General features: G+C 45.0%; 1 protein-coding gene across 2 annotated transcripts in view; it reads right to left on the bottom strand.

The window, feature by feature from the left end:
* Positions 1-27011, bottom strand: part of SGSM2 (small G protein signaling modulator 2) — a 475991-nt gene that overhangs the window by 17006 nt on the left and 431974 nt on the right. For both annotated transcript variants that reach the window (XM_089683765.1, XM_089683766.1), the window contains 3 exons: positions 18569-18693; positions 15874-15956; positions 12340-12449 (listed from right to left, as the gene is read on the bottom strand). In XM_089683765.1, the coding sequence (XP_089539891.1) occupies positions 12340-12449; positions 15874-15956; positions 18569-18693 (318 nt within the window). The remainder of the gene's footprint in view (positions 1-12339; positions 12450-15873; positions 15957-18568; positions 18694-27011) is intronic.

The following is a 27011-nucleotide window of genomic DNA, read 5'->3' as shown; positions in this document are numbered from 1 at the left end:
GAATGTCATATGGTCAGATGAAACCAAAATAGAACTGTTTGGTAGAAACACAACTCGTCGTGTTTGGAGGAGAGAGAATGCTGAGTTGCATCCAAAGAACACCATACCTACTGTGAAGCATGGGGGTGGCAACAAAATGCTTTGGGGCTGTTTCTCCGCAAAGGGACCAGAACGACTGATCCATGTATAGGACAGAATGAATGATGCCATGTATCGTGAGATTTTGAGTGCAAACCTCCTTCCATCAGCAAGGGCATTGAAGATGAAACGTGGCTGGCTCTTCCAACATGACAATGATCCCAAACATACCGCCCGGGCAATGAAGGAGTGGCTTCGTAAGAAGCATTTCAAGGACTTGGAGTGGCCTAGCCAGTCTCCAGATCTCAACGCCATAGAAAACCTTTGGAGAGAGTTGAAAGTCCGTGTTGCCCAGCGACAGCCCCAAAACATCACTGCTCTAGAGGAGATCTGCATGGAGGAATGGGCCAACATACCAGCAACAGTGTGTGCCAACCTTGTGAAGACTTACAGGAAACGTTTGACCTCTGTCATTGCCAACAAAGGATATATAATAAAGTATTGAGATGAACTTTTGATATTGACCAAATACTTATTTTCCACCATAATTTGCAAATAAATTCTTTCCAAATCAGCCAATGTGATTTTCTGGATCTTTTTTCTTATTTTGTCTCTCATAGTTGAGGTCTACCTATGATGCCAATTACAGGCCTCTCTAATCTTTTTAAGTGGGAGAACTTGCACAATTGGTGGCTGGCTAAATACTTTTTTGCCCCACTGTACAGGAAGAGGGGTTTGTGATGATAAATCTGAGCCAACGGGACATATTACGCTTTCTAGGTAAAGTAGAAATCTGACACCCCACATACAGTATTTATATCCATTCAAAAGGTAATTCAATGCTAGAAAATAATATGCAAGTTAGCAGACTATAACCTGTAGTTATTCAAAGATATTAATACCTATAAAAAACTGTATTTGGTACATGGTCATAAACACAATGGCCTCCCAGCAGCCACGCCTAAAGCCAGCCATACATGGGTCGAATTTCGAAAGAATTTCTTTCGAAAATCTTTTCTAAAAATTTTCGTTCAAATGTCGCACTATTAGTGGGCCACAGCAACAGCCGATTTTCGAGCGACCATCGAATTTGAGTCATCGGGCATTTTGGAAATTTTTTAAAAAACAAATGAATTTCTAATCAATGATGTATGAATCATGCGAGAAATATAATTGAAAAAGAAATGAGCATGAGCTGTGACCTAGAAAGAAAACAAAATTCTTGGACTCTACTGAAACAGGACTTGATTTAATTTTTCAGCCCTTTTGTTTTGCTATTGCATTGTTGTCTTTTTGTTACCTTTGTAATACCCTTTTTCTGTAGATATTTTATTTGTACTCTTTTTACCTTTTCATTATGCAACAATATTTTGAAAAATGTTAAATCATCTCTAATGCACTAATGCAGAACTCAAAGAATCCCTGTCTCTTGAAGAGCACTACTGTAGTGTAAATTTATGGATATACCTGTCTGTGGTGACAGTGTGTGTAACAGATATTTAACCACTAACGGACCAGTGATGTACCTGTATGCTGCTTGACTTTCGGAGGTTGTACTGGAGTGATGCCTACAGGTAACTAGCCAATCGATTGCTTGTACAAGCAGCCGGGGGGAACGATTCCCCCCTCCCGCCACCTTCCCCGGATCTCTCGGAATCTCCCGTCCCACTGTAAGTCCGTCGGCTGGCTGGACAGCTAAACAAAGACGGAATTGGCTTTGATTGGCAGCCTTGATCGTCTCTCCTTTATTATAAACTGGAACGGGTGACTTGACATCACTTCCGGTTTACTCAGAAACTTTCCCTGCCACATTTTAAAATCTGAAAGCATTCATAAAGTGTTTTGAATGCTTTCAAGTGCAGAGGAGGGATATGGGGTCTTATAGACCCTGGATTCCTCCATATAAAATACCTGTCATGTGTCTATTGCTGTCACAGGGGATGTTTACATTCCTCATGACAGCAATAAAAGTGATCAAAAAAATTTTTTAAGTGACAATGTAAGAAAAAAATAAATTAAAGAGCCTCCGCACCCCAGTGCTCATGCACAAACGTGAACGCATGCATCGGTCCTACGCGCATACAAACAGCAATCATTCCCTACATGTAAGGTAACATCGTGATCGTCAGATATGGGCAGCAATACAAACACACATACAAACAGCAATCGTTCCCTACTTGTAAGGTATCATCGTGATCACCAGATAATGGGCAGCAATTCTAGCATTAGACCTCCTCTGTATATCTAAAGTGGTAACCTGTAAATGCTTTTAAATTGTCTTCTATGAATAGTAAAATGTAATTCATTTGTCGCCGTTATACAGGCGAGGGCAATTTTAAAGCATAACATGTTTGGTATCTATTTACTCAGCGTCACATCATCTTTTATATTTTTCAAAAGATTGGGTTATGTATGGTGGATTTTTTGCAATAAAATTTAAAAAAGTGTATTTCTTTATTGTACAGAACGAGACACAGAGCAGGCTATTGATGACTATGTGGGTTATAGTCCACCTATAAGTGCATGAACACTGGCTGACCAATCAGAGAGGAGGTTCTCCCCTATATAATTCCCTCCTATTCGGGAAGTACCTCAGTTTTTTTGCTAGTGTCTTTAAGGTGGATGGTCATTGAAAGTATTGCTGTGCTCTTAGAGCATACTTGAAAGTTCAGAACAGTTCCATTAGAGAATCAGGGACTTTAATCAGATCCATTCGGAAGGCTATGAGCTAAAATGGACGGTACCCAAGCCTTGCTGGATAAGGAGAAGAATCCTTGAGGTTTTGCTTGTAATGCAGCCTTACTGTGCTGGACCCCGCACAGATGGAACCTTGGGCAGTTTTAATTCTGACCAAGGCACTTCCAGAGGGGTGCTATGCGGGTCCATGGCAATAGCCCCTCAGCATGGGGACTTAGTTCTTGAAGGTCTGTATGACAATGCCTGCCATGATGGGTGACGGTTGGTGCCTGACGGAAGTCAGGAACCTACGGCGGGACTAGTAAGATATCTCCTTTTGTTCTCTCTGTAAAGAGAAACAAACAAAGCTCTAAAGGGAAAAAGAGAGGTGTGTCTGTGAGTTTCCACCAGGGGGAGTGCTCACTGTTGTTCCCGAGATGTGCTTGCTCTTTTTGCTTTCGGCCACTTGAGGGAGTGCAGCCGGAAACGGAAGTCAGCCATATTTTGTTTATTTGGAGGCCAGGAAAAATGTGGCTGCTGCTGAGAAATCTCTTGTGGCCAGGATCAGGGGCGGACTGACCATTTGGAAATTCGGGCACTGCCCGAGGGCCCTGGGTCAGTAGGGGGCCCCATGAGATGCCCCTGGTACCTTTTTCATAGGGTTTTTTGAGTTTGGGCAAGGACACAGGGGCCCCATGATCCCCTTTTGCCCGATGACTTGTCAGTCTGCCCCTGGCCAGGACACAGAGCTGGCTATTCAGTAGGGGCACGTGAGTACTCCCCTTGGAGAGGAAAGCGTGGACCAGTCAGTCTGGAGCTGCCGTAGGTGGCTCATAGGGCAGAATTTGCATTGAGTGTTTTTTCAGCACACTTCTTGCATAGCTGTATCATTGTGATCTGTGTTACTAGTGGAGGTGCACAGGCTTGCACTATCTGAAGTAATGTCTTCCAGAAAACAGAGTGGGGGAGGTGCAGCAGGAAAGGGCACTAATGTACCACCGCCAGGTCCTGAGGAACCTAGCCGAAGGTCCACTATAATATCCTCTCCTGACAGGCCCGAAGCAACTGGGCAGTCTGAGCCACTACATCTATCTGGCATTGTGGCTTCTGCCTCAGCATATGTAGCTAAGGATGATTTTGCTTCAGCCTTAGTGGGTTTAGAAGATAAGATCGCTTGCATGATCAGTTTCTCAGGGGACTAAGAAGCGGGATAGATCCCTGTCACTAGAACCAGCAATCCTGGAGCATGAATGGGGGGAGCCTGAGGATGAGAAAGAGCTGAAGGAAGGTCGGGCAGTAGAATTTCTGTCTGAGGAGTCTCTGCCTCCCAGTCTCAAAGATTTTTAGTCCAAGACCTCACTGATATGGTACGGTTTGGGTTCCAGCTACCTCTGATAGAAACCTCTGATAGAAACCTCTGAGATTACTTATTCTTCCCTGGGCTCTTTGAAGCCTTCACTCAGGCCTTTCTGGTGCATCCTCTTCTGGAGAAAATTATGTATGCTGACTGGGATCACCCAAACAGGGTTTTTGTTCCACCAAAAAGGTTTTCTGTTTTGTACCCCATGGAACAAAAGTATGTTAAGAAATGGGGATTTCCTGTAGTGGATGCAGCTGTTTCATCCTTAATAAATCTTTAACATGTCCTGTGCAGGTTTTCAAGGACCCAGCGAATAAGGCCTCCTCCCCTTCCTATTGGCATTTGCCAGAGTCTTTCTGACCGTGTCAAGCAACAAATTAGAAGACCATTAGTGCAGGGGGAATGCTCGACTGAGGATTTGGAGGATGTTCTGCGTGCTTTGTGTTTTGTGGTTCATGCTCTTAAGGAGTTAATTCAGCAAATTTCTCGCTTGGTCCTCTTATCAGTGCACATGCGCAGGGTTTTGAGGCTGAAGAGTTGGTCAGCAGAACTGTAATGCAAAAAATTGTTGGCAGGTTTTCCCTTTCATGGGGAACGGCTGTTTGGGGACAATTTAGACAAATATATCCAAAAGATTTCAGGGGGTAAAAGTACTCTTCTACCCTTCTTTTAAGGTGTCAGGAGTTTTGATTACTGGGCCCTCATCTACCATGCAGTCATTTTGCCACACACACGTCCCAGCCTCCAGGGGTAGATCTCAGAATCAAAACCCAAGGAGGCCCTGGGTGCAAAAGTCGTCTAAGACAGATCCAAAGTCTGCCTCCTTATGAAGGGGTGCCCCCACTTGTTCGGGTGGGGGGAAGATTTTAGAATTTTGTGGCTGCACGGAGGGCTCTAATCCAAGACAAATGGGTCATTTCTACGATTTCTCTGGGGTACAGACTAGGTATTTTAAAGCATAAAGACATTTATTATCATACATTGGGATATGTAGATGTCAGGGATGCGGGTGTGACCAGAAGTGTGTGGACTGCACCGAGTCAACTGGCGGAACAGCAGGCATCGAGTTGTCTGGCAAGACTGCGGGCACCGAGTCGTCTGGCAAGACTGCGGGCACCGAGTCAACTGGCGGAACAGATGGCATCGAGTCGTCTGGCAAGACTGCGGGCACCGAGTTGTCTGGTAAGACTGCGGGCACCGAGTCATCTGGCAAGACTGCGGGCACTGAGTCAACTGGCGGAACAGCGGGCATCAAGTCGTCTGGCAAGACTGCGGGCACCGAGTCGTCTGGCAAGACTGCGGGCTCTGAGTCAACTGGCAAGACAGCGGGCACCGAGTCATCTGGCGGAACAGCGGGCATCGAGTCATCTGGCATAATAGGATCATCAGGCTGGATCAGTTCATCAGGCTGGGTAGAAACATCATGCTGGGTAGAGACATCAGGCTGAATAGAGACATCAGGCTGAATAGAGACATCAGGCTGAATAGAGACATCAGGCTGGGTAGAGGCATCAGGCTGGGTAGAGGCATCAGGCTGGGTAAAGACATCAGGCTGAATTGTGGGCGCCGAGGCACCAGGCTGCACCACGGAAGGCAGGTTCTCAGATGGGAGGCTGACCGGTTTGGATACTGGCAGGATGGTATTGGTTGGAAAGAACTTTCACCTTTTCCTGGTTTTAGTTACCGGAGCACTGTAAGAAAGCGCAGGTTTGTAAACAGATGGAGCAGCTGGAGACAGAGAAGAGCTGGAGGATGGAACAGAGGAGGGAGCAGTTGCTACAGAGGACTTCTTTACAGGGTTGGAGAAAGGATAGGTGCAGCGAGTGGGAGCAGGGGACTGGTATGTGGTAGTTAGCAGAGTATACTAGGCCATCACTGGGGGTGCTGTCGGGGATGCAGGAAGAGTGCCTTGAGCAGAGGAATGATGTTGCAAGCCGACTGAGGCTGGGTGTAACAAATCTGTCCATGTCTGCAGTACTGGTTTAACAAAACTCAGCTTACACCTAGCCTGTCTGATCAAAGACTGCACTGCGTTTATGCAATCCATAAGCACATGTGATGGACATGCTGCATAGTGCTCATGGAAACAATCTGGATCATCCTCCAACAACCATACAAGTGATTCCACTTGATCCACACTAAATGGGGGAAAAAAGTCATCCCTGCTTTCAGGGGTACAGGACCGAGCCAACTCAGCACAAACCTGGATCAATGGCCGCACCTCAGAAAACTCTGTGCCCTGATCAACTAGACAATGAGCGATCCTTATACACTCTAGCAGTTGATCCCGGGTATACTCCTTAAGAGTCTGATAAGCATAGTCTTTGTCATCAAACACTAGCAGAGATAAATACACCACCTCATCAAGATCCATCCTTCCCAGCAACAATAAGCCAAGATGGCCTCCCTGTGCAGCCACTTCTGGTCAGGTTTGTGGCTTTGGTGTAATGTCAGGGATGCGGGTGTGACCAGAAGTGTGTGGACTGACACAGGGAAACGCAAGCTTCAGATATGGTATAAATAAGACAATTTATTAAGACTAACAATACAAACATAAACGCAGTGCACCAAACCCCAAGCTAACACAAATACATACAACAAGGTGAAACAAACCCAAACCTAAACTGATACAGATACACAGGTACATACACATATAGAGCACAAGGTAATCAGGCAGGCCGGGTTGATAACTATCGGGCATGTAGGTACAGGAGGAGCAGGCGGAGAGAATGGTCAGGGTCACAAGCCAGGGATCAAAACAGGAGAAGTCAGCAGAGGTCAGGATCAGGCAGGGTCGGCAACAAGTCAGGGAGAGGCAGGAACAGGAACGCAGGTTACAAGATACAGGGGCCCATGGAAAAACACACACCAAGGCACAGACTGCAGGTCTGGCCATCCCTTAAATACTCCTGCAATCAGCCCCAGGTGATGGCTAATTGCCGAAGTGAACCTCTGGTTGTTGAGAGCACCCGCTGGCCAGCCCTGGTACTGCAGCCCACAAGGCAGGTGAGTCCCACCACTATTGGCAAGTCCATTCCTGACAGTAGAAATCGACTCTTGTGTCAAACAGAACAACCTCAGTGTTTTTCTGGATCAGGAAACCACGTTTTCCAATTTCCAAAATGGCCACGACGACACTTCCGGTTTGGCGTGAGTGCGTCAGCCGTCACGTTCCCCGACACGTTTCGTCACTTCCGGACTTCTTCTACCAGGAAAACTTCTAAACCAGGAAAACACTGAGGCTGTTCTGTTTGACAGAAGAGTCGATTTCTACATACCCCAATGTAAGATACTTAATAAATGTCTTTATGCTTTAAAATACATACCTTTTAAAGTATCCTTTTCACTTTATGAGGATTATGGAGGATTAGCAACTGGAGTGATTTGAAGCTTGGAAGTGGTTGTTAATTGACCAAGGATATCCTGATAAGTTTGTCATTACTTCCTGAGGGTAATTATTTAATCGCACTATTTGGAGGTGGTCACGGATTGCTCACCGTATGAATTGGAGTGTTCACTGATTTGTTCCATTTATATATTTTTTTTATATATTGAGTTTTTATATATTAATATATATATATATATATTTTTTTTTTTTTTTTTCTCACTTTTTGTTGGAGTGTACACGAAATGCTGTTTTGCATGATTCACGTGTTTTCCCACAGTTGAACTGATTTATTTTTGTGCACTTGTCCATTACTTGCACAGATATCGTATGATATACAATCGGTCATCACATGCAATAGCACACATGTCGTGTATCTCCTAGATTGCTCATGTGGTAAACAGTATATAGGAAGGACCACAAGGAGACTGAGAGATAGACTCAGAGAGCACCTTTGTAACATCAAGAAGGGTTTTACAGAACATTCTTTATCTATGCATTTTCGGGAATCACATAATAGGAACCCACACCATTTAAAGTTTACAGGTATAGATATTGTAAAGAAACATTGGAGAGGTATTTTCAAACGTCGAGCAGTGTCCATGCTAGAGACCAAATGGATCTTTTTATTACGTACACTTACACCACTTGGCCTCAACATTGACCTTGACATCAATTGTTTTATTGATACCAGCTAATTCACCTCTCCAAAATATTATTCTTTTAAATACCATAGCACCCTGATGAACGCTAGCGAGATTCACAATCTGTTGCCAGCATCTCTTATTTTTACATTCAATATTCTATATTTAATATTTTTTACATCTCCTATATTCCTGTTATATTTATTCATCATATATTTCAAATTTTTTATCTCAATATTTAGCTTCATTTTTTGTTTATAATGATCATAATGAGTTTTTACAATCTTATGACATTTTCAATTTTATCTACCAATTTTTCATTTATATATTTTAGTTGATCTCGTTGTATATCATATCAATTTAACTATTACGGACCCTGTTGTACACCATACGAGAGTTTTTTCCAGGCAATTAATAATTTTATGGTTGATATTTCCCCATTCTTCATTTTTAATGTTTTTTCATTTTTAATGTTCATTTTTAATGTTTTTTCTATTTTATGTATACATTTATTACTTACATTTTTTATTACATTCTTAATTTGATTTACATATTTACCTATTCACTTAATGTATCAGTTTTATTGATAGCAAGCAGCAACAATGTTTTTAACTAGTCCTATTATTGATTGTATATTGAATTTTATAATTGATTATACTGTATGTGTGCTTTACATAGCTAGAATCTTATTTTATCAACAATGAGTAATTCTTCTTTTTAATTACATATTTATATAATACTCAGACATAATGTAATATCGTTTAGTACTTGAATATTTTCATTTCAGCAACATATGAATACTTCCAAGGTAGAGGTTATACTGGAACTTGTAGTCCCACAGACTATTCGACAGTGGTGCTGTTCTTTTCTATTTCTTCACTCTAGGGAAGGTGGTCCGTTTATTGTGTACTACTTACTACAGTCACCAATAAAAGTCAATTCACTATTGGATTTATAATCAATATTACTTATACCGCGTGGTATTAGTGTTTTTTCTAGTGACCAGCTGTCACCTAAATCACCCCCTCCCCTTGGATGTCTTCAATTCATGTTGCTGTTCATTGATCTTCAGTAAAATGGCCACTGTTCGCATGCATCGCGCATGCGCGAACGGACCATAATGACGACAATTAGCGATACCGCGCATGCGCACCGTACGGTATATAGGAGAGGACAGTGATTGAGGCACGCTCCCTTTGATAACTGCACGGGCACGAAATGCGTAAGGGAGGTGCCCTACCCTGTGACGTCACTCCGCGCGGCCCACGTGGATGGCTGGTGGCCATTTTGGTTATTGTCATTTACCAACATATGAGTGTGTTTTCTTGCTATCACCCCTACAATCCATTAAAATTACTACACTATTGGAATTTCTTCTGTTTGGCTCGTTTATTATGAGCTTCCCCCCTAAGGAGATCCTTGGTGACCCCGCAATACCTGAATGTGTGGTTCCCCCTGGTGTTGAGAGAGTGTATTCCTGGTGCCTGGATATCCTGATGGTGTGCTACCTTCCTAGCTGACGTTTGCCAGATGATCCCCATTGTTCCAGCTGCCAGATGTTGATGACCAGGAGTTGGTCTTGATTTACTCAAATGCGCATTAATTTGTGCTTTCTGGTTAGTGCAATCTACACTTAGCCCTTTTAACACCACGGTCACGGATTTTCACCATTGTACTGTTATTGAACTTTGCATTTTTCTTTCATCACTATATGCACCATATGACGTCAATTTTGGACGTTTTCACGTGTCTATTTCTGCAACGCTACACAGCACTAATTTATATGTTTTATATGTTTGATTGCTGATGCTGCTTATATGATAATTATACCATCACCTATTTCAGCGCCACAGAGCGCAATTTATATGACTTATTGCTAATACTATATACTATATGTTTTATATTTATATTATATTATCAGCGCTGCATGTTGATGTTTTATGATTGTATTTATACATGTTTAAGTTATTTATATGTAGAAGTTAATACACTATTATAGTTTCATTTTTTTGAAGTTCAGGAGGAGTGATATGAGGATTGGAAGGTCAACACATTGGATTAAGAAAGTTTCTTCGGACCATTGATTGACTGGACTTATATTTTGGACATTTATTATTTATTTTATTATTTTTTAATAATTATTTGGGAATATTTTGATGGGGCTGGAATAGGATTTATTTGTATTAGGTATTTGATTTATGAGTTTTGACAGTTAGGTGGAAGAAAAGGTTGATTATTATTGTATCTATTTTCAAAGGTGAAGGTGTCACTTTTTCTTAAAGGGATAATCAGAGTGGGTATTTCACTTAGTGTAAGGTGTGCCAAGATATTGTTATTTACCTAAGGTTTCAGAATTAGCAATTTATTTATAGAGGCCCATGGCGCCTCATTCTTTGGTTCGCACTTTTTTCCTATGGCTCCTCCTGTCAGGTTGACTTTGTGTCCTTGGGACCTGAACTTGGTTCTGGAGGTTTTTCAAAAGCCACCATTTGAACCTATTGGAGAGATTCCACTGGTCCTGTTGACTCGTAAGGTGATGTTTCTATTTCTGCCTTCATTCTTTCCTAGGCCTCAGTCAGCAAGAGAAAGATCTCTGCATACCTTGGATGTGGTTCATGCTGCAAGGGTCCTCTTGAAGGCGACAGCACAGGTCAGGAGATCAAATGCTCTATTCGTGCTGCCAGAGGGGCCTAGGAAAGGGGCAGGCAGCATCCAAGGTGACTATTTCTCATTGGATCAGCCAATTGATCACTAAGCCTACGGTTTTAAAGGTAAAGTCCCACCCTTTCAGGTGAAGGCACACTCCACTAGGAGTGTGGGGGCATCATGGGCAATCCGCCAACATGCATCAGTGGCTCAGGTTTGCAAGGCCGCTACAGGGTCTTCAAGGCACACATTCACAAGGTTCTACAGGTGGATGTCAGAGCCACAGAGGATTCTGCCTTTGGCCGCAGTGTTTTACGGATGGCTGAGTAGGTCCTGAGGGATTATTGATGGTGACTATCATGGTGTCACCATCCCCCCAAATTTCTTATTGTTTTTGGACATCCCACATAGTCATGAATAGCCTGCTCTGTGTCCCATGATGTACGAAAATTACTTACCTGTAAAATCCATTTCTTGGAGTACATCATAGGACATAGAGGTCCCACCCCTTTCTGGAATGGCATTGCTTGCTACAAAAACTGAGGTACTTCCTGTATAGGAGGGGTTATATAGGGGAGGACCCCCTCTCTGATTGGTTTGCCAGTGTTCATTCACCTAAAGGTGATCTATAATCCACATAGTCATGTACATGAGACAATACAGTAACAATACAATACACAAGGGGCCCTCGAACCCCTCGTGTATTGTATTGTTACTGTATTGTCTCACGTACTGTCCCCCACTATAATGTACAGCGCTGAGCAAACTTTTTGGCGCTATATAAATACTGTATAATAATAATAATAGCCTGCTCTGTGTTCCGTGATGTACTCCAAGAAATGGATTTTACAGGTAAGTATGTAGAAAAAAAATTAATTTTTTCCAAAAATTGTGGTTGAAAAACTGCTGTGCAAATTCCGTGTGACATAAAAAAAATGAAAAACCACCAATTTATTCTCTAGGGCCTCTGCTTTAAAAAAAAATATATAATGTTTGGGGCTTCTAAGAGATTTTCTAGCAAAAAAATACTGATTTTTAAATGTATACAAAAAGTGCCAGAAATGGCTTGGGGCTGAAGTGGTTAAAGCCATAACTGTCATTGTTGTTATTGCACAGGGTCAATAGGCCAAAAGCTATCTGGTGACAGTTTGGGGTTTAACGGTTTAATTGCTTAGTTAACTAAACCCAGTGACAATCACTGTCAGCCTACTGGCATTCAGATTGTGGTCCCACAAGCTGGAAAATCTTTGTGCAGGATGAGGCTGAGAATGTCATTGTTGCATATCAGTGACAAAGTTTGGCCAGTCATTTGTCACAAAATAGTGAAGCTGACAGTGATCTGACCCGTGTTTGTTACAGGGATGAGAAAAAAAATTGTCCAGAGAAGGACTCAAAGTGTTTGTAAATCTAACAAAGGTGGAAATAACTCTGCTATGAGTGGTTTCTGCATTTTGTATCTTTCGAGTGAAAGCATTCTAATTTGAACAGTTTGTTGTTATTGTCAATAGCAGTGATATAAACATTCTCTATGTTCTCAGGGAAACACCCACCTGGATCAAAGATCTCATGTTGGCAAAGTGTGTGTCCATGGCCCCTCCATTTGGGAAGTTCTGACTCATTCTCTTCATAAGCTGCGTGAAGCAGCTGTATGCCAGCATATCTATAATTGGAATACATCATTTTGTTAGATTAGGGTTTATCAGAGCAGCATATTTCTAGCTGTGTGTTTGTAAAGAGACATGAACAGGACATATTTTGAAAAAGGCAACTTCATGTAAAAAAAAGTCCACTTTGAGTTAACAATCCACTAACCCATTACTAAAAATAGAACTCCAGCCATTCATTTTTTAATTTAGGAAAAAAGCAAGGCGGGGCTTGAACCTGGCATGTTCCTACTGGAAGGATTTCATCTAACGTCCTAAGAGGTTACCAACACAGGAAGTAATGGCAATCACTATAACAAGAACATAAACAATAGGGAAAGGAACACCTACTTTGTTTTCATTGCTGTCTGCATTCTGACTGGGGAGAATCGCAACCATGCAACACTTGTACCGTGTACTGTACACTCACCAGCCACTTTATTAGGTACACCTTGCTAGTGCCAAGAAAATATCCCCCACACCATTACACCACCACCACCACCAACCTGAACCATTCATACAAGGCAGGATGGATCCATGCTTGCATGTCATTTACGCAAAATTCAGACCCTACCATCTGAATGCTACAGCTGAAATCGAGACTCATCAGACCAGGCAACATTTTTCCAATCTTCTATTGTCCATTTTTGGTGAGCTTGTGCGAACTGTAGCCTCTGTTTCCTGTTCTTAGCTGATAGGAGTGGCACCCAGTGTGGTCTTCTGCTGCTGTGGACCATCTGCTTCAAGGTTCGGCGTGTTGTGCGTTAAGAGATGGTATTCTGTATACCTTGGTTGAAACGAGTGGGTATTTGAGTTACTTGTTGCCTTTATATCATCTCGAACCGGTCTGCCCATTCTCCTCTGACACCAACAAGGCATTTTCATCCACACAACTGCAGCTCACCGGATATTTTCTCTTTTTCAGACCATTCTCTGTATACCCTAGAGATGGTTGTGCGTGAAAACCCAGTAGAGAAGCAGTTTTTGAAATACTCAGACCAGCTTGTCTGGAAGGAACAACCATGCCACATACATAATCACTATAATCCCCCTTCTTCCCCATTTGAACTTCAACAAATCGTTTTCACCATGTCTACATGCCTAAATGCATTGAGTTGCTGCTATGTGATTGGCCGCATAGCAATTTGTGTTACCAAGCAATTGAACAGGTGTAGCTAATAAAGTGGCCAGTGAGTGTATGTGGTGAGTAAGATCTTAGTCTTACATTCACTATGGTTGTGATAGTTAGGTCCATTTGACCAGTTATTTCTTCATATCTACTGATAAAGATAACCGTGATACTGCAGGGCACTGCCACACAGGCAGTAAATAAAGGTAGATCTGTGACACATCCTTTTTAACAGCAGCCATGCGCATGAAGTGAAGGGTGTTCATCTACAAGTTCACAATGTCATTTTCTGCGAAATCGCTAAATTGTTTTTTTAGGTGCATCCTTAAGCTGGCCATAGAGCAGCGGTTCTCAACCTGTGGGTCGTGACCCCTTTGGGGGTCGAACGACACTTTCACAGGGGTCGCCTAAGACCATCGGAAAACACATATTTCCGATGGTCTTAGGAACCGAGACACCGCTCCTCTGTCTGTCTCCAGGTGTGGGCGGGATGACATGCCGCCCCTGTCATCTGGCCACACCCCCGGGATCAATCCTCGCCGGTGATTGGCCGCCAGAACTGTAGCTCAGGAGAGGCACACAGGCGGCCAATCACCGGCGAGGAGGTGGAGCTTGGAGAGGAGGAGCCGATAGGCACCGCGAAGATCGAGCGAGTGAAGAGGAGCAGAGCGGCCGGAGAAGGAAGACAGCTGACCGGTAAGTGTCTGTACCATGGGAGAGGGAGGGAGCGAGCCCAGGCTGGAGCAGGGGTCAGCAAGGTAAGTATCATTGGTGTCAATGGGAGGAATAGTGCCCAATCATTGGTGTCACTAATACCAATGATGGGGCACTATTCCTCCCCCCACTGACACCAACGATGAGGCACGATTCCTCCCCCAAATGACACCAACGATGGGGCACGACTCCTCCCCCCTCTGACACCAACGATGGGGCGCTTTTCCTCCCCCCACTGACACCAATGATGGGGCGCTATTCCCCCCACTGACACCAATGATGGGGCACTATTCCTCCCACTGACACCAATGATGGGGCGCTATTTCCCCCACTGACACCAATGATGGGGCACTATTCCTCCCACTGGCACCAATGATGGGGCGCTATTCCCCCCACTGACACCAATGATGGGGCACTAGTCCTCCCACTGATACCAATGATGGGGCACTATTCCTCCCACTGACACCAATGTTGGGGCACTATTCCTCCCACTGATACCAGTGATGGGACACTATTCCTCCCACTGACACCAGTGATGGGACACTATTCCTCCCACTGACACCAGTGATGGGGCACTATTCCCCCCACTGACACCAATGATGGGGCACTATTACTCCCACTGACACCAATGATGGGGCACTATTCCCCCCACTGACACCTATGATGGGGCACTATTCCCCCCACTGACACCAATGATGGGGCACTATTCTTCCCACTGGCACCAATGATGGGGCACTATTCCTCCCACTGGCACCAATGATGGGGCACTATTCCCCCCACTGACACCTATGATGGGGCACTATTCCCCCCACTGACACCAATGATGGGGCACTATTCCTCCCACTGACACCAATGATGGGGCACTATTCCTCCCACTGACACCAATGATGGGGCACTATTCCTCCCACTGATACCAATGATGGGGCACTATTCCTCCCACTGACACCAATGATGGGGCACTATTCCTCCCCCTGATACCAATGTTGGGGCACTATTCCTCCCACTGACACCAATGATGGGGCACTATTCCCCCCACTGACACCAATGATGGGACACTATTCCTTCCACTGACACCAAGGATGGGGCACTATTCCCCCCACTGACACCTATGATGGGGCACTATTCCTCCCACTGATACCAATGATGGGGCACTATTCCTCCCATTGACATCAGTGATGGGACACTATTCCTCCCACTGACACCAATGACGTGGCACTACTCCTCCCACTGCAAAATTACAGTTATGAAGTAGCAACGAAAATAATTTTATGGTTGGGGGTCACCACAACATGAGGAACTGTATTAAGGGGTCGCGGCATTAGGAAGGTTGAGAACCACTGCCATAGAGGGTTCAAATTTCAGCTAATTTCTGTGGCCTGAACAAAAGATAACCAAGCCCCATATGGCTAGTTTTAGAGACTTTAATATTGCTTTATTATCTACAGACCCTGATCTAGAAAAAGTATGTTTTTATAACGTCCTTTGAAACTGGAAGGATAACAGTCCTCACACTTTTAAAGAGAAGCCAGTAATTGCAATTTCCATATAACCATCCTATTAGGTTCTCTACTGGTCAATTTAGGACAACATGGACCTACCATTTTCCAAAATCACCATAAGTGGAGCCAGCAGGTCGCACATCCCTTGTACATAACCCACATCCAGATGTTCCCACACATAGCTGCATGAAATTAGAAGAGCAACAGCATTAATATGGGGTTAGTGGTTTCTTGTGTGATACAATATTCCCACTATTGTATGCTTTCTGTATTCTTCAAACTGATATCTTTTACCCATTCACACATGTTTAAAAACAGTTCACATTTTAGGATATTTAGGAACAATTCATGTTTTAGAAGAGTTAAAATGGGACAAAACTGATCACCTTAATTGTTTCCCAAAACAGTAACATTTAGGCCTCGTTCACACCATACGTGCAGAAAAACTGATAGAAACACCGACACACAGATTTCACATGCAGAGACATCAGTTTACAGCAGTGTTCATATACACTTTAATGAGTTTTATATACGTTGCAGATTCCTGCAAAGAAAAAATCTGCACGTGATACTAGTGTTGTGGTGTGAACAGGAAACAACAGAGAGCAATTTATTTTGTTGTGCCCTTGCAGAACAAGTGCAAAAAAACTGAGCTCTCTACAACATGGTGTGAATGAGCCCTCAAGGCATGCCATGAATGACAGCTGGCACATTTGCTTTGTGATCTCAACTGAAGCATTAAGCCATCAAACAACTGATGTCATAAATGATCATATGTGTGGCACCATGGAAACTGCAGATCAAAAGGAAGTGAAGATGGCAGCTTCCTTGGACATAAGGTACAGGAGGGTTTAGTTCTGCTTTAACTCCTTTGCTCCGACGATAGGCAAATATGCGGCCTATTGGCGGCTGGGCCTTGAAGCCAAGAGGAAAACATATTTGCATACCAGATGTAAACAAACATGTGCCAAGAGCACGCATCCTGCGTGCTTCCGGCACAATTACCAGCGCCTCACTGGAAGCTCCCGACCACTACTTGTGATCAGGAGCTTTCCAATCATGTGACTGCTATGACAGCCAATCAGGGCGGTCATGTGACCCTAAACCCCACCCCATCAGAAACCCCTTAAAGGGCCGGGAGGCACTAGCACCAAGGGGTTAAGGAGTCAGTTCACTCAAAGCCAATCTTTTAGTTTTTTGGTAGAAATTGTAGAGACCCTTTTTGAGTTGACTTACAGGAACATGGCCAGGAACTCTGAAAGGGAGATCTCAAAGATCGAATCCTCGAGAAGAATAAGAAGCCAGCAGGTGACCAGTCCTATCACATCCCACTTATAACGGAAATATATATTTTGAGTTAACTATTTAGAAATCCCATTGCTCTATTCACCTTTGTTTTGTATTGCTGTACTTCTACCTCCTTTTTGTTTTATGATATAAATATCTGTTTTATAATTTGCTAAAATCTATCCTGTAGATTCCTAGATTACCAAGACCTTTGTTGGTCTGGGTGCAAATGCTTTTCTATGGAAAAATATACAGTACTTAGGAAAGCCATTTAGGAGAATGAGCAGTCCAGCATCCATCCTGGATGATGTGCAGCACGTGTTAGGCCCTTTCACACCGGGCGAACCCATCAGCGGATCTGCTTGCTCAGCAGGGTAGCTCTCTGCTGATCACCGCTGAGCAATCGGATAGCGGGTCTGTGTCCGCTCCACTTATGCAGAGTGGGCATGGACACGGACACAGCCCACTGTCCTCTATGGGCAGTTTGATAGAAATGAACTCCCTGTCTGTTTCCAATGACTATCATCTGATCTGATCTGACGAATGGAATGGAAATGTATCCCTATCCATGTGTTTTTGGCGGATCAGATTGGATGTTGGTGGGTGTAAATGGACACATGTCCGTGTTTACACCCGCCACTCCAAAGAGGAGAATAGAGGTTCTGATCAGGTGCGCCTGAAAAACAGGCAGGTGGACCCAACTGGAACATTCATGTGAAAGGGGGCCTGAAGCCTGGTTCACACGAGTACGTTTTATAGTGCTTTTTGCAGAGATGCACTACAGTTCATTTTCCATGGTTTCCTATGGGACGCGTTTACATCTATGGTTTTTTGAGAAGCTGCATTTTTGGAAGGGGTCAGGGACTTGTTTAAACGCAAAAAACAGTGTTTTTGCTACAATAGAGTTCAATGAAGATGCGGCTGAAACACACGTAGTGCGTTTGTTGTTTATTCTGCCCAGCAACAAAAACATTTTCCCTTTAACAAAAAACACAGCAAAAAAACGCTGAAAAAAATGCAAAAAAACACAGCAAAGACGTGTGTAAAAATGCAAAGCAACATGCAAAAAACATTGCAAAAACGGATTAAAAGCAAACTGCATTGGTGTGAACCAGGCCTGAAGCTTTGGAGAGCACAAAGCAATTTTTTACTTAGCACTGGTGTATACTGAGTCTTTCTGCTCAGCAAATTTTTCATGACAGGATATTGGGGAGTTCTCAGCAAATGTTAAGCACCCAAGTGTGTATCAGTATTTATCACAGTTTTCTCCTACTCCCCATGACAATATACTGCCCAAGGCTGAGCTCTATGTGACCTGTTCAAAAATAAACGCATGCTTGTTGATTGAAGGTCAGCCTAGGGAATATATTAATACAGTTTGCACTCTCTTTTCCTAACAGTGCCATAAACAAAAATATAGAAATTCATACACACTAATCTTCAAAAATCTGTGACAAAAGAAGGCAGAAAGATGTTTTTTATACACAGAACACGTGCATTGATATACCTGCACATTATGTTTCGGAGCTTTTCCAAATTGTCTGCTGTGAAATACCAGTAGTTCCGATCACACCTCTGGACATCTTTATCAATACGGTGCAAATTTAAGGCAATAGTATCCAACAGTTCAATCTGATAAATAGAAAAACAAACCTTCAAATTAAAGGGCAATCTGCTTTAGTTGTTACTAGTTAAACACATGTGGTTGAACTATGACTGTATTTGCTACTTAATATTATTATTATACAGGATTTATATAGCGCCAACAGTTTGCTCAGCGCTTTACAAAGGGGAGACAATACAGCAACAATACTCTTCAATACAAGAGGGTTAAGAGGGCCCTGCTCCTTGGAATTTACAATCTAAGAGGGAGGGGCTGGTGGTACAAAAGGTAATAACTGTGGGGGATGAAGTGATAGGAGGATTAGAAGATTTGATTAGTAGCTGAAGGCCGGATAGGCTTCCCTGAAGAGATAGGTTTACAGAGATCGCCTAAAAGTGGATAGAGTAGGCGATTGGGGTAAAGAGCTCCAGAGGATAGGAGAGGCTCTGGAGAAGTCTTGGAGATGAGCATGGGAAGAGGAGACAAGGGAGCTAGACAGCAGAAGGTCATGGGAGGAGTGGAGAGGACGGCTTGGGTGATATTTGGAGACAAGATTGGTGATGTAATTTGGGGCAGTTATAAATGGCCTTATATGTTATTGTTAATGTTTTGAATTTTATTCGATTGGCAATGGGAAGCCAGTGGAGGGATTGGTAAAGAGGGATGGCAGATATGGAACGTTTGGTAAGGTGGATGAGTCTGGCAGCAGCATTCATGCTAGACTGAAGAGGGGATAACCTGCAAATAAGTAGGCCAATGAGGAGGGAGTTACAATAGTCAAGGCGAGAGACAACCAGGGAGGGAATAAGTTGCTTATTGGTTTCAGGGGTTAAAAACGGGTGTATCTTGGATATGTTGCACAGGTGAAGTCTACACGGTTTGGAAAGTGATTGTATTTGGGGCTGAAAGGACAGACGGGAGTCCAGAATTACACCTAGTACCCTGGCATGAGGGGAGGGACTGATGGTTGTATTATTGTTTATCAAGTGACTAAGGGAGGGCGTTTAGATGGAGAAGAGAAGGGGTCCAAGGACAGAACCTTGAGGGACCCCTACAGAAAGAGGAATTGGAGAGGAGGAGAGAGTTCTAGGTAACGCTGAAGGAGCGCTGCGATAGGTAGGAGAAGAACCAGGAGAGTGCAGAGTCTCGGAGGCCAAGAGAGTGGAGGTTTTGGAGGAGGGGGGATGGTCAACAGTATCAAAAGTCACAGAGAGGTCAAGTAGTAAGAGTACGGAGTAGTGGCCATTGGTTTTAGCAGTTAGTAGATCAATAGTGAGTTTTAGTAGGGCAGTTTCAGTGGAGTGTAGTGAGCGAAAGCCAGACTGTAAAGGGTCAAGAAGGTTGTTGTCAGTGAGGTAGCAGCTCAGGCGATTGTAGAATAAGTGTTATAAGAATTTAGAGGTAAACGGGAGCAGGGAGATGGGTCTTAAGTTGTTCAGATTGGTAGGGTCCAGTGAAGGCTTTTTAAGTATGGGAGTGATCTGTGCATGCTTTAGAGGGGAGGGGAAGGCGCCAGTAGAGAGGGAGAGATTGAAGATGTGAGTGAGGGAGTAAAAGATAGATGAGGGTGACCATAGTAGTTGTGAGGGAACAGGATCCAGGGGGCAGGTGGTGACACGGGCTTCTGAGAAAACTTTAGTAACCTCTTCAGTAGTAGTAAGGTCAAAAGAGGAAAGTGTTGAGAGAGGTTTAGTATAAGATATGCTAAGTGGGATAGATGTCTGTGCAGTGGAGTTGCCCCTACGAATTGCATCAATCTTGTTTTTGAAATGATTGGCAATTTCGTAAGCAGTGAGTGAGTTCTTGGGTAGAGGTAGAGAACGTAGAGAGTTCAAAGTAGAGAAGAGATGATGAGGACTGGATGACAAGGTATTAATAAGAGTGACAAAGTAGACATGTTTGGCAGCATGGAGGGAGGAATTGTATTTTAAGAAAGCAGATTTATATAGGGTGAATGCTTGTTGGGCTTTGATTTTATGCCACAGTCACTCCAGTGCATGACTATGTCTCTTAAAATTTCTGGTGTCTTCAGTCTGCCATGGTTGTAATGGTCAGGGCCTGATACATAGTGTAGTTAGAGGAGCAAGTGAGTCTAGTGTGGATATGTGCACACTGTTGTACACAGAAGTGGCCAGGTCAGGGCAGGACAGGGGAGAGATTCTGTCATAGAGGCGGTGAGTTGCAGAGTGGAAAAGAGAAGGGTTAAAGTTGTGAAGGTTTCTGTGGGTAATTGTTTGCTGCTTGGAGGGATAGGAGTTTGAAGATGAGGACACTGTGAAGGTGATGAGATTGTGATCAGAGAGAGGAAAGAGTGTGTTTGTGAGGTTGTAGGGAGTGCAAAGATGGGAGAAAACAAAGTCTAACGTATTCCCATCAGAGTGAGTGGAGGACTGTGTCCATTGTGTTAAGGCAAAAGATGAGGTTAGGTTGAAGAGTTGGGATGTAGCTGGGTTTTTTATATTAATGGGAATGTTAAAATCCCCAAGAAACGGGGGGCGCTTGTGAGTAGCTTCAAGAATGGCTGCAATTTAAGCCTGCTGCTCGGCCACTAGCACATCGGCTGATTTTTAGCACTCGGGGAGGGGGGGGGTTGGCCTTCCCTACAACCCCTCCTGGCCTCCTGTCCCCTGGTGCATCAATGGCCAAAAAAACAGCGGCTGCCTGCTCCTCCAGCGCCCGGCAGGCCACTCCGGATTTTGCAGTCTACCCGCTGGAGTCCGCGAATGAAGCCGCGGCCTCGATTTTGGGTCCGCCGCCGTAGAATTCCAGAGCCTTGGCCGTGGGATCGTGTCTTCCACCAGAGGCCGAAATTGAAGCCCCGGCCTCAATTTCGGGTCCCCCGCCACTGCTACCCGCGGGTGGGTCGGATCCCAGAGGTAAAGATGACCTGACATCAGAGGCATCCCTGCGGTCTTCCATCTCGGGTCTGAGGGATGCTGAGCTCTTGCGGCGTTTCAAGTCCATGCTGCAGTCAGAATTGTCCTCCGCTACATCCAAGCTGGCCGACCGTCTTTTGCGAGAAATTCGGGAGTTGGGAAATCGGACACACGATCTCGAGGACAAAATGGATGCTGCGGCCATGGTCATTAAAAGTCACGAACAGGATTTGTGTGAATTCAAGAAAGAATTAGCGGACGCTCTGCTTGAGGATTTCGAAAACCGTTCCCACTGCGGCAATTTGCGGTTAAGGGGTATCCCAGAAACAGTCACAGATCTCACCTCCACTGCTACTGCTCTGTTTCAGGAGCTGATGCCCGCCATTCCAATTGATCGGCTTGAATTTGACAGCATTCACCGTGCTTTGGGCCGGATTCACCGTGCAGACGACTGGATGGGCCCCCGAGGGACATTATCATCAAGTTCACTTACTACCGCACTAAGGAAACTATCCTCTTGGCGGCCAGAAACAACCCAGACCTCAGATTCCAGGGGCATCGCTACCAGCTCTTCGCGGACCTCTCCCAGACCACTCCTCAGAAGCACCGCCAATTTGAAGCCTTCACTTCGGTCCTGGTGAACTGCAGAATTAAATATGCCTGGGGCTTTCTGTTCCGCCTCACCTTCAACTACCAGGGCCGCAGTCACTCTGTTGTCATGCCGGAGGAGACCCACTCTCTCCTGGAATCTTTGCACCTTCTTTCACCGGAAGCTGCTACTCAGAGCCCAGCTCATTCATTCGGATCCCCTGCGAGGCTGTTTCCTCTGGGCCTCCTCTAGGAGCGGTCGTCCAACAGGAAGAGGGCTCTCCCTCAGACCCCTCTAGGATCACGTCCATCCTGCTCTTCTCCAGGCTGAAGATGTATCTTGGATCTCCCGTGTTGTGTTCCACTGTTGGACTTTCCTGTTGGGACCAAGAGTTTGGCCCTTAGGGCTTTTCCAGATTGTTAGCGTTCCAGGTTGGGCCTGATCTGGCCGGTTTTCTTGGGTTTCATCCCTGAGTAGGGGGGGTCTCCTCCTGGACTTGCAGATTATGACTTTCTGCTGTTGTGACCTACCACGGGTCTGGGTGACGTTTTTCAGGTTCCCATTGGTGGAATGGGGTGATGGTTCCCTCGGGCTCCGGGGTGGGAGGTAGGCCTGGTGGGTCTTGGTTGGGTGTCGGTCCTACTGGGAGGTGGGTGGGGGACCACTTAGGCTGTGTGGGGTACCACAGGGGCCTATAGCCATCCTCCTGGAGGGGGCTGGTCCCCAAGTTTAGCTGGGTTTCTATGGGGAGGTTACCGTGGATGTTCTCACTTCTAGGACTAGTAATATTTTATTACTTTGGTACCCCGTTATATTGTGTTTATTGCCTTTTTGCACCCTGAGGGCTCATGTTTTTGATGTTTTCATTTGCAGCCATGTGTCCGGTGGTAGAGCCACCCCCAACTGGTATCCTTCAAGTGTAGGAGGATGCATGTCACCATTGGCATGACACGTTTGTACTGTTGTATATGCTTCTTGTGTCATTTTCTTTTTTTCCTTTCTTGTTTTCTTTTCTTCTCTGTTTTTTTTTGTTTTATTTTTATGCAGGGTTTCATAATGCCATGGTCCGAACGCCATTGGGAGTGGAAAATGTTGGCCGACCTATGCTTTTTCTGCTGAGCGTGCTGAGCTGATACTGCCATGGCCTCAGCCCTTCTGAAAGTACACTCACAAAATGTTCAGGGCTTCAATTCACCTCAGAAGCGGGCTAAAGTTTTTCATCACCTCAAATCACAACAAATCGATGTGGTATGTTTACAGGAGACCAGGTTTTCTCAGTCCTCCGCTCCACAGTATCTTTCGCCTCATTATCCCACCTTTTACACAGCCTCGGCTCCTGGGTGTACTGATAGCTTTCAAATGCAATCTACCTTTTGTCTGTGCTCGGAATATAGCGGACCCCACAGGCAGGTATTTGCTTCTGCAGGGCACCATCTGGGATCAGGAGGTTACTTTTGTCTCTAACTATGCACCCAATCGCTTTCAGCATAAATTCTTTTCTCATCTTTGCACCATTGTGTCTTCTTCTTCTCTTGGGAGATTCAAATGTTACCTTGGATTCCACATTGGATAGGCGCTATGCTCGGGGGGCGGCCCCTTCTTATGACTTGCTAGAGGAACGTATGCGCTCTCTCTTGCGGACGGCGGGGCTGGCGGATGTCTGGAAGGAACTTCACCCAACTGAGCACAACTTTACATTCTATTCCGACCTTCATGACAGTTTTTGTAGAATTGACAAAATGCATGTTCAGCAGCTTCCCTTGGTCAGGCGGATAGCTATTCCCTCCTTGCCCTGGTCGGACCATGATCCCCTGGTACTCCTCCTGGCCCTCTCTGGATCGGTACGGCGCCCCTTTCACTGGCGCATTAATGATTCTTTATTGACCACTCAGGTTACCTGCCAACAAATAGAATCTTTCTTACGCACATACTTCACGGAAAACTCGGGATCTGTCTCTTCAGCAGTGCCCCTGTGGGAGGTGCATAAAGCCACGGTGCGGGGTCATGTTATACAGATGGCGGCGGTTCGGAAGCGGGAGTGGGGTGCCGACTTTTGGAACTTCATTCTCCACTGGCCTCTGCGGATGCTTGTTGGAAGTCATTCCAATCCGCAGCCCATAAACGCACATGGGAAGCACTGGCGGCAGAGTTGGATCGACTAGCCTCTTCAGAGGCGGAACGGGTCCTGCGCTGGACCAAACACAAATTTTATTCCTGTGCTAATAAGCCGGGTCTGATGCTGGCCAGGAAACTCAATTCCTTGGGGAAACCCCATAAATAGATCCGATTGCGACTTCCCGCGGGTGGCTGTACTTCTAATCCCCAGCAGATTGTCTCCCGCTTCGCAGACTTCCTTTCGCGTCTTTACGCTAAACCAGATCCCTTCCCTGTGGCTCAGGCAGAGGCATTCTTGAAAGACCTCCAACTTACTGAATTATTCGAGGCAGCGCAGATGGCCCTCAACGCTGGTGTAACCGTATTGGAAGTGATCCAAGCTATCAAATCTCTGCGGTCCACCGCGGTCCCAGGTCCTGACGGCTTTTCTGGCCTCTATTATAAGAAATTTGCAACCCTGACTATTTTAATGAGTTACGACAGGGCTCTTTGCCCTCTCCGGACGCGCTTAGAGCTCATATCTCCATAATTCCTAAAACGACCGATGATGTGCAGGAACCGCAAGCCTTCTGGCCCATTTCTCTTCTTAATGAAGACCTGAAGATATTGGGCAAGATTCTTAGTTTTCGTATCAATAAATATTTGCATAGTCTGGTCCACTGGGACCAAGTAGGTTTCGTCCCTGGGAGGCAGGCGGGTGATAACGTTTGTAAGGTGGTCCATCTTATACATTTTCTACAACAGCGGAAAATTCTGGGATTCTTACTGTCCTTAGACATATATAAAGCCTTTGATTCTCTATCTTGGGAATATCTGCGGTTTGTGCTGTCTCGTTGGGGTTTTGGGGATTCTATTCTTTCTTGGATTCAAGCCTTGTATTCTTCCCCTTCGGCTTCCGTTAAGTATGCTGGGTATTTCTCAGATCCCTTTCCTATTTGGCGAGGGATGAGACAGGGCTGCCCCCTGTCCCCGGCGCTCTTTGTCCTGGTGCTTGAGCCGCTGGCTTTTGCGCTCCGGACTGATTGTAATGTATCAGGGGTTCCATACGCGGGACAGGAGTTCAAGTTGAACCTTTTTGCAGACGATGCTCTCTTGACTCTCACTAATCCCCTGACGACGCTTCCAAATTTGCAACAGGTTCTTGAGCACTTCTCTTTGATTTCAGGTCTCTGTATTAATTTGGATAAGACTGATGCGCTTAATATTACTTTGGCCTCAGATTTGGTTTCGCGCTTACAGTCCCACCTCCCTTACAAATGGGCTTCTTCTTCTCTTGAATACCTAGGCATTCGCTTGACCCCCACCTATGACTCACTGTTTGCTGCAAATTATTATCCATTGCTTCGCTGTGTCCTCTCTTATGCATTCTTGGCCATTTCTGCACCTGTCTTGGATAGGATGGGTTAATTCAGTGAAAATGACCATCTTGCCGAAATTGTTATACTATTTTCGCATCCTCCCAGTGCGGGTTCCTCCTGATTTTCTTCGGTTGATTCAGGAAAGATTATACATTTCATCTTGGCCGATAAACGCCCCAGAGTCTCCAGAACTACGCTTTTTGTTCATAGACTCCAGGGTGGTCTTGGGGTACCTAATGTAACTAAGTATTATCGGGCAAGCCAGATTGCCCCGCTGTCTATGTTGCATGCTTCCTCAGACGTTCCTCTCTGGGTCCTGCAGGAATTACCTAATTGTGCCCCTGTTGCAATATCGATGCTTCTATGGCTTCCCCCTGCCCTGCGCCCTACAGCACTGAGTCCGATTTTGCTCCATGGCTTACAAGTGTGGGACACAGTACATTACTCCAGTGGCCTGATGCCACCTTGCCTTTGCTCCCAATTACTAACAACCCTCTCTTCCCACTGGGTTTAGATCAACCAAGGGAGTTTTCTTGGTGGGTGGCCAATGGTTTTTCGCAGGTGCAACACGTTTTAACTTCTCGGTCCTTCCCTACCTGGAATTTTCTTCGGGAGCCACAGGATGTCCCTCCTGCAGAATTTTTTTGTTACCTTCAATTGCGGCATTGGCTGATCTCATTGCGGGGCACTTTTGCTTTCCCGTACCAGAAATCTGCTTTTGAACTGTTTTGCCAACAGTGTCCGGGCTCCCTGGGCCTTATTTCCCTTCTTTATGCAGCTTTGAACAGGCACACGACGCATACTTCTCTCTCATATGTTGTTCAGTGGGAGCATGACCTGGGGACAGTCATAGATCTGGAGGACTGGAATAGGGCCTGGTCGCTTATAGCTAAATGTTTATTTAATACGACCATGTTGGAGGCGGCATACAAAGTATTGTTTCGTTGGTATTGGGTTCCAGCTTGTTTGGCCCAGGCGAACCCTGCCTGCAGTGATAGATGCTTTCGGGGTTGTGGCCATCGTGGTGATGTATTGCATATCTGGTGGTCATGCCCAAGACTGCTTTGTTTTTGGTCTTGTGTGTTTGGCCTCCTTTTCACCTTGTTCCATCTCTCTATATGACGGGATGCTCGGTATGCTTTCCTTCATTGTCCCATACTGGGCCTCTCGGCTCATCAGCAGAAGTTGGCTTCCTATTTGTTTTTGTCGGCCACCAGAACAATTACTTAGGTCTGGAAGAGCCCGTTTGTCCCTCTTCAGGGGGGTGCGGGACCGTATGACCATTATGATGCTCAATGAACAGATGTCGAGTATCTGCAATGACTCCCAACGTAATTTCTTGAAAATATGGGAGCAGTAGTTGCAATATGCCTTTCCCATGCTCCCCCTGGCTAGTCTGGGGATGTGAT

This window comes from Staurois parvus, unplaced genomic scaffold (genome assembly GCF_062004578.1).
Source record: "Staurois parvus isolate SC_StPar_1 unplaced genomic scaffold, SC_StPar_1.0 ptg000321l, whole genome shotgun sequence".
NCBI classification, from domain to species: Eukaryota; Metazoa; Chordata; class Amphibia; order Anura; family Ranidae; genus Staurois; species Staurois parvus.
The sequence above is the reverse complement of the archived record's forward strand: the minus strand, read 5'-3'. Positions and strand labels throughout refer to the sequence as shown.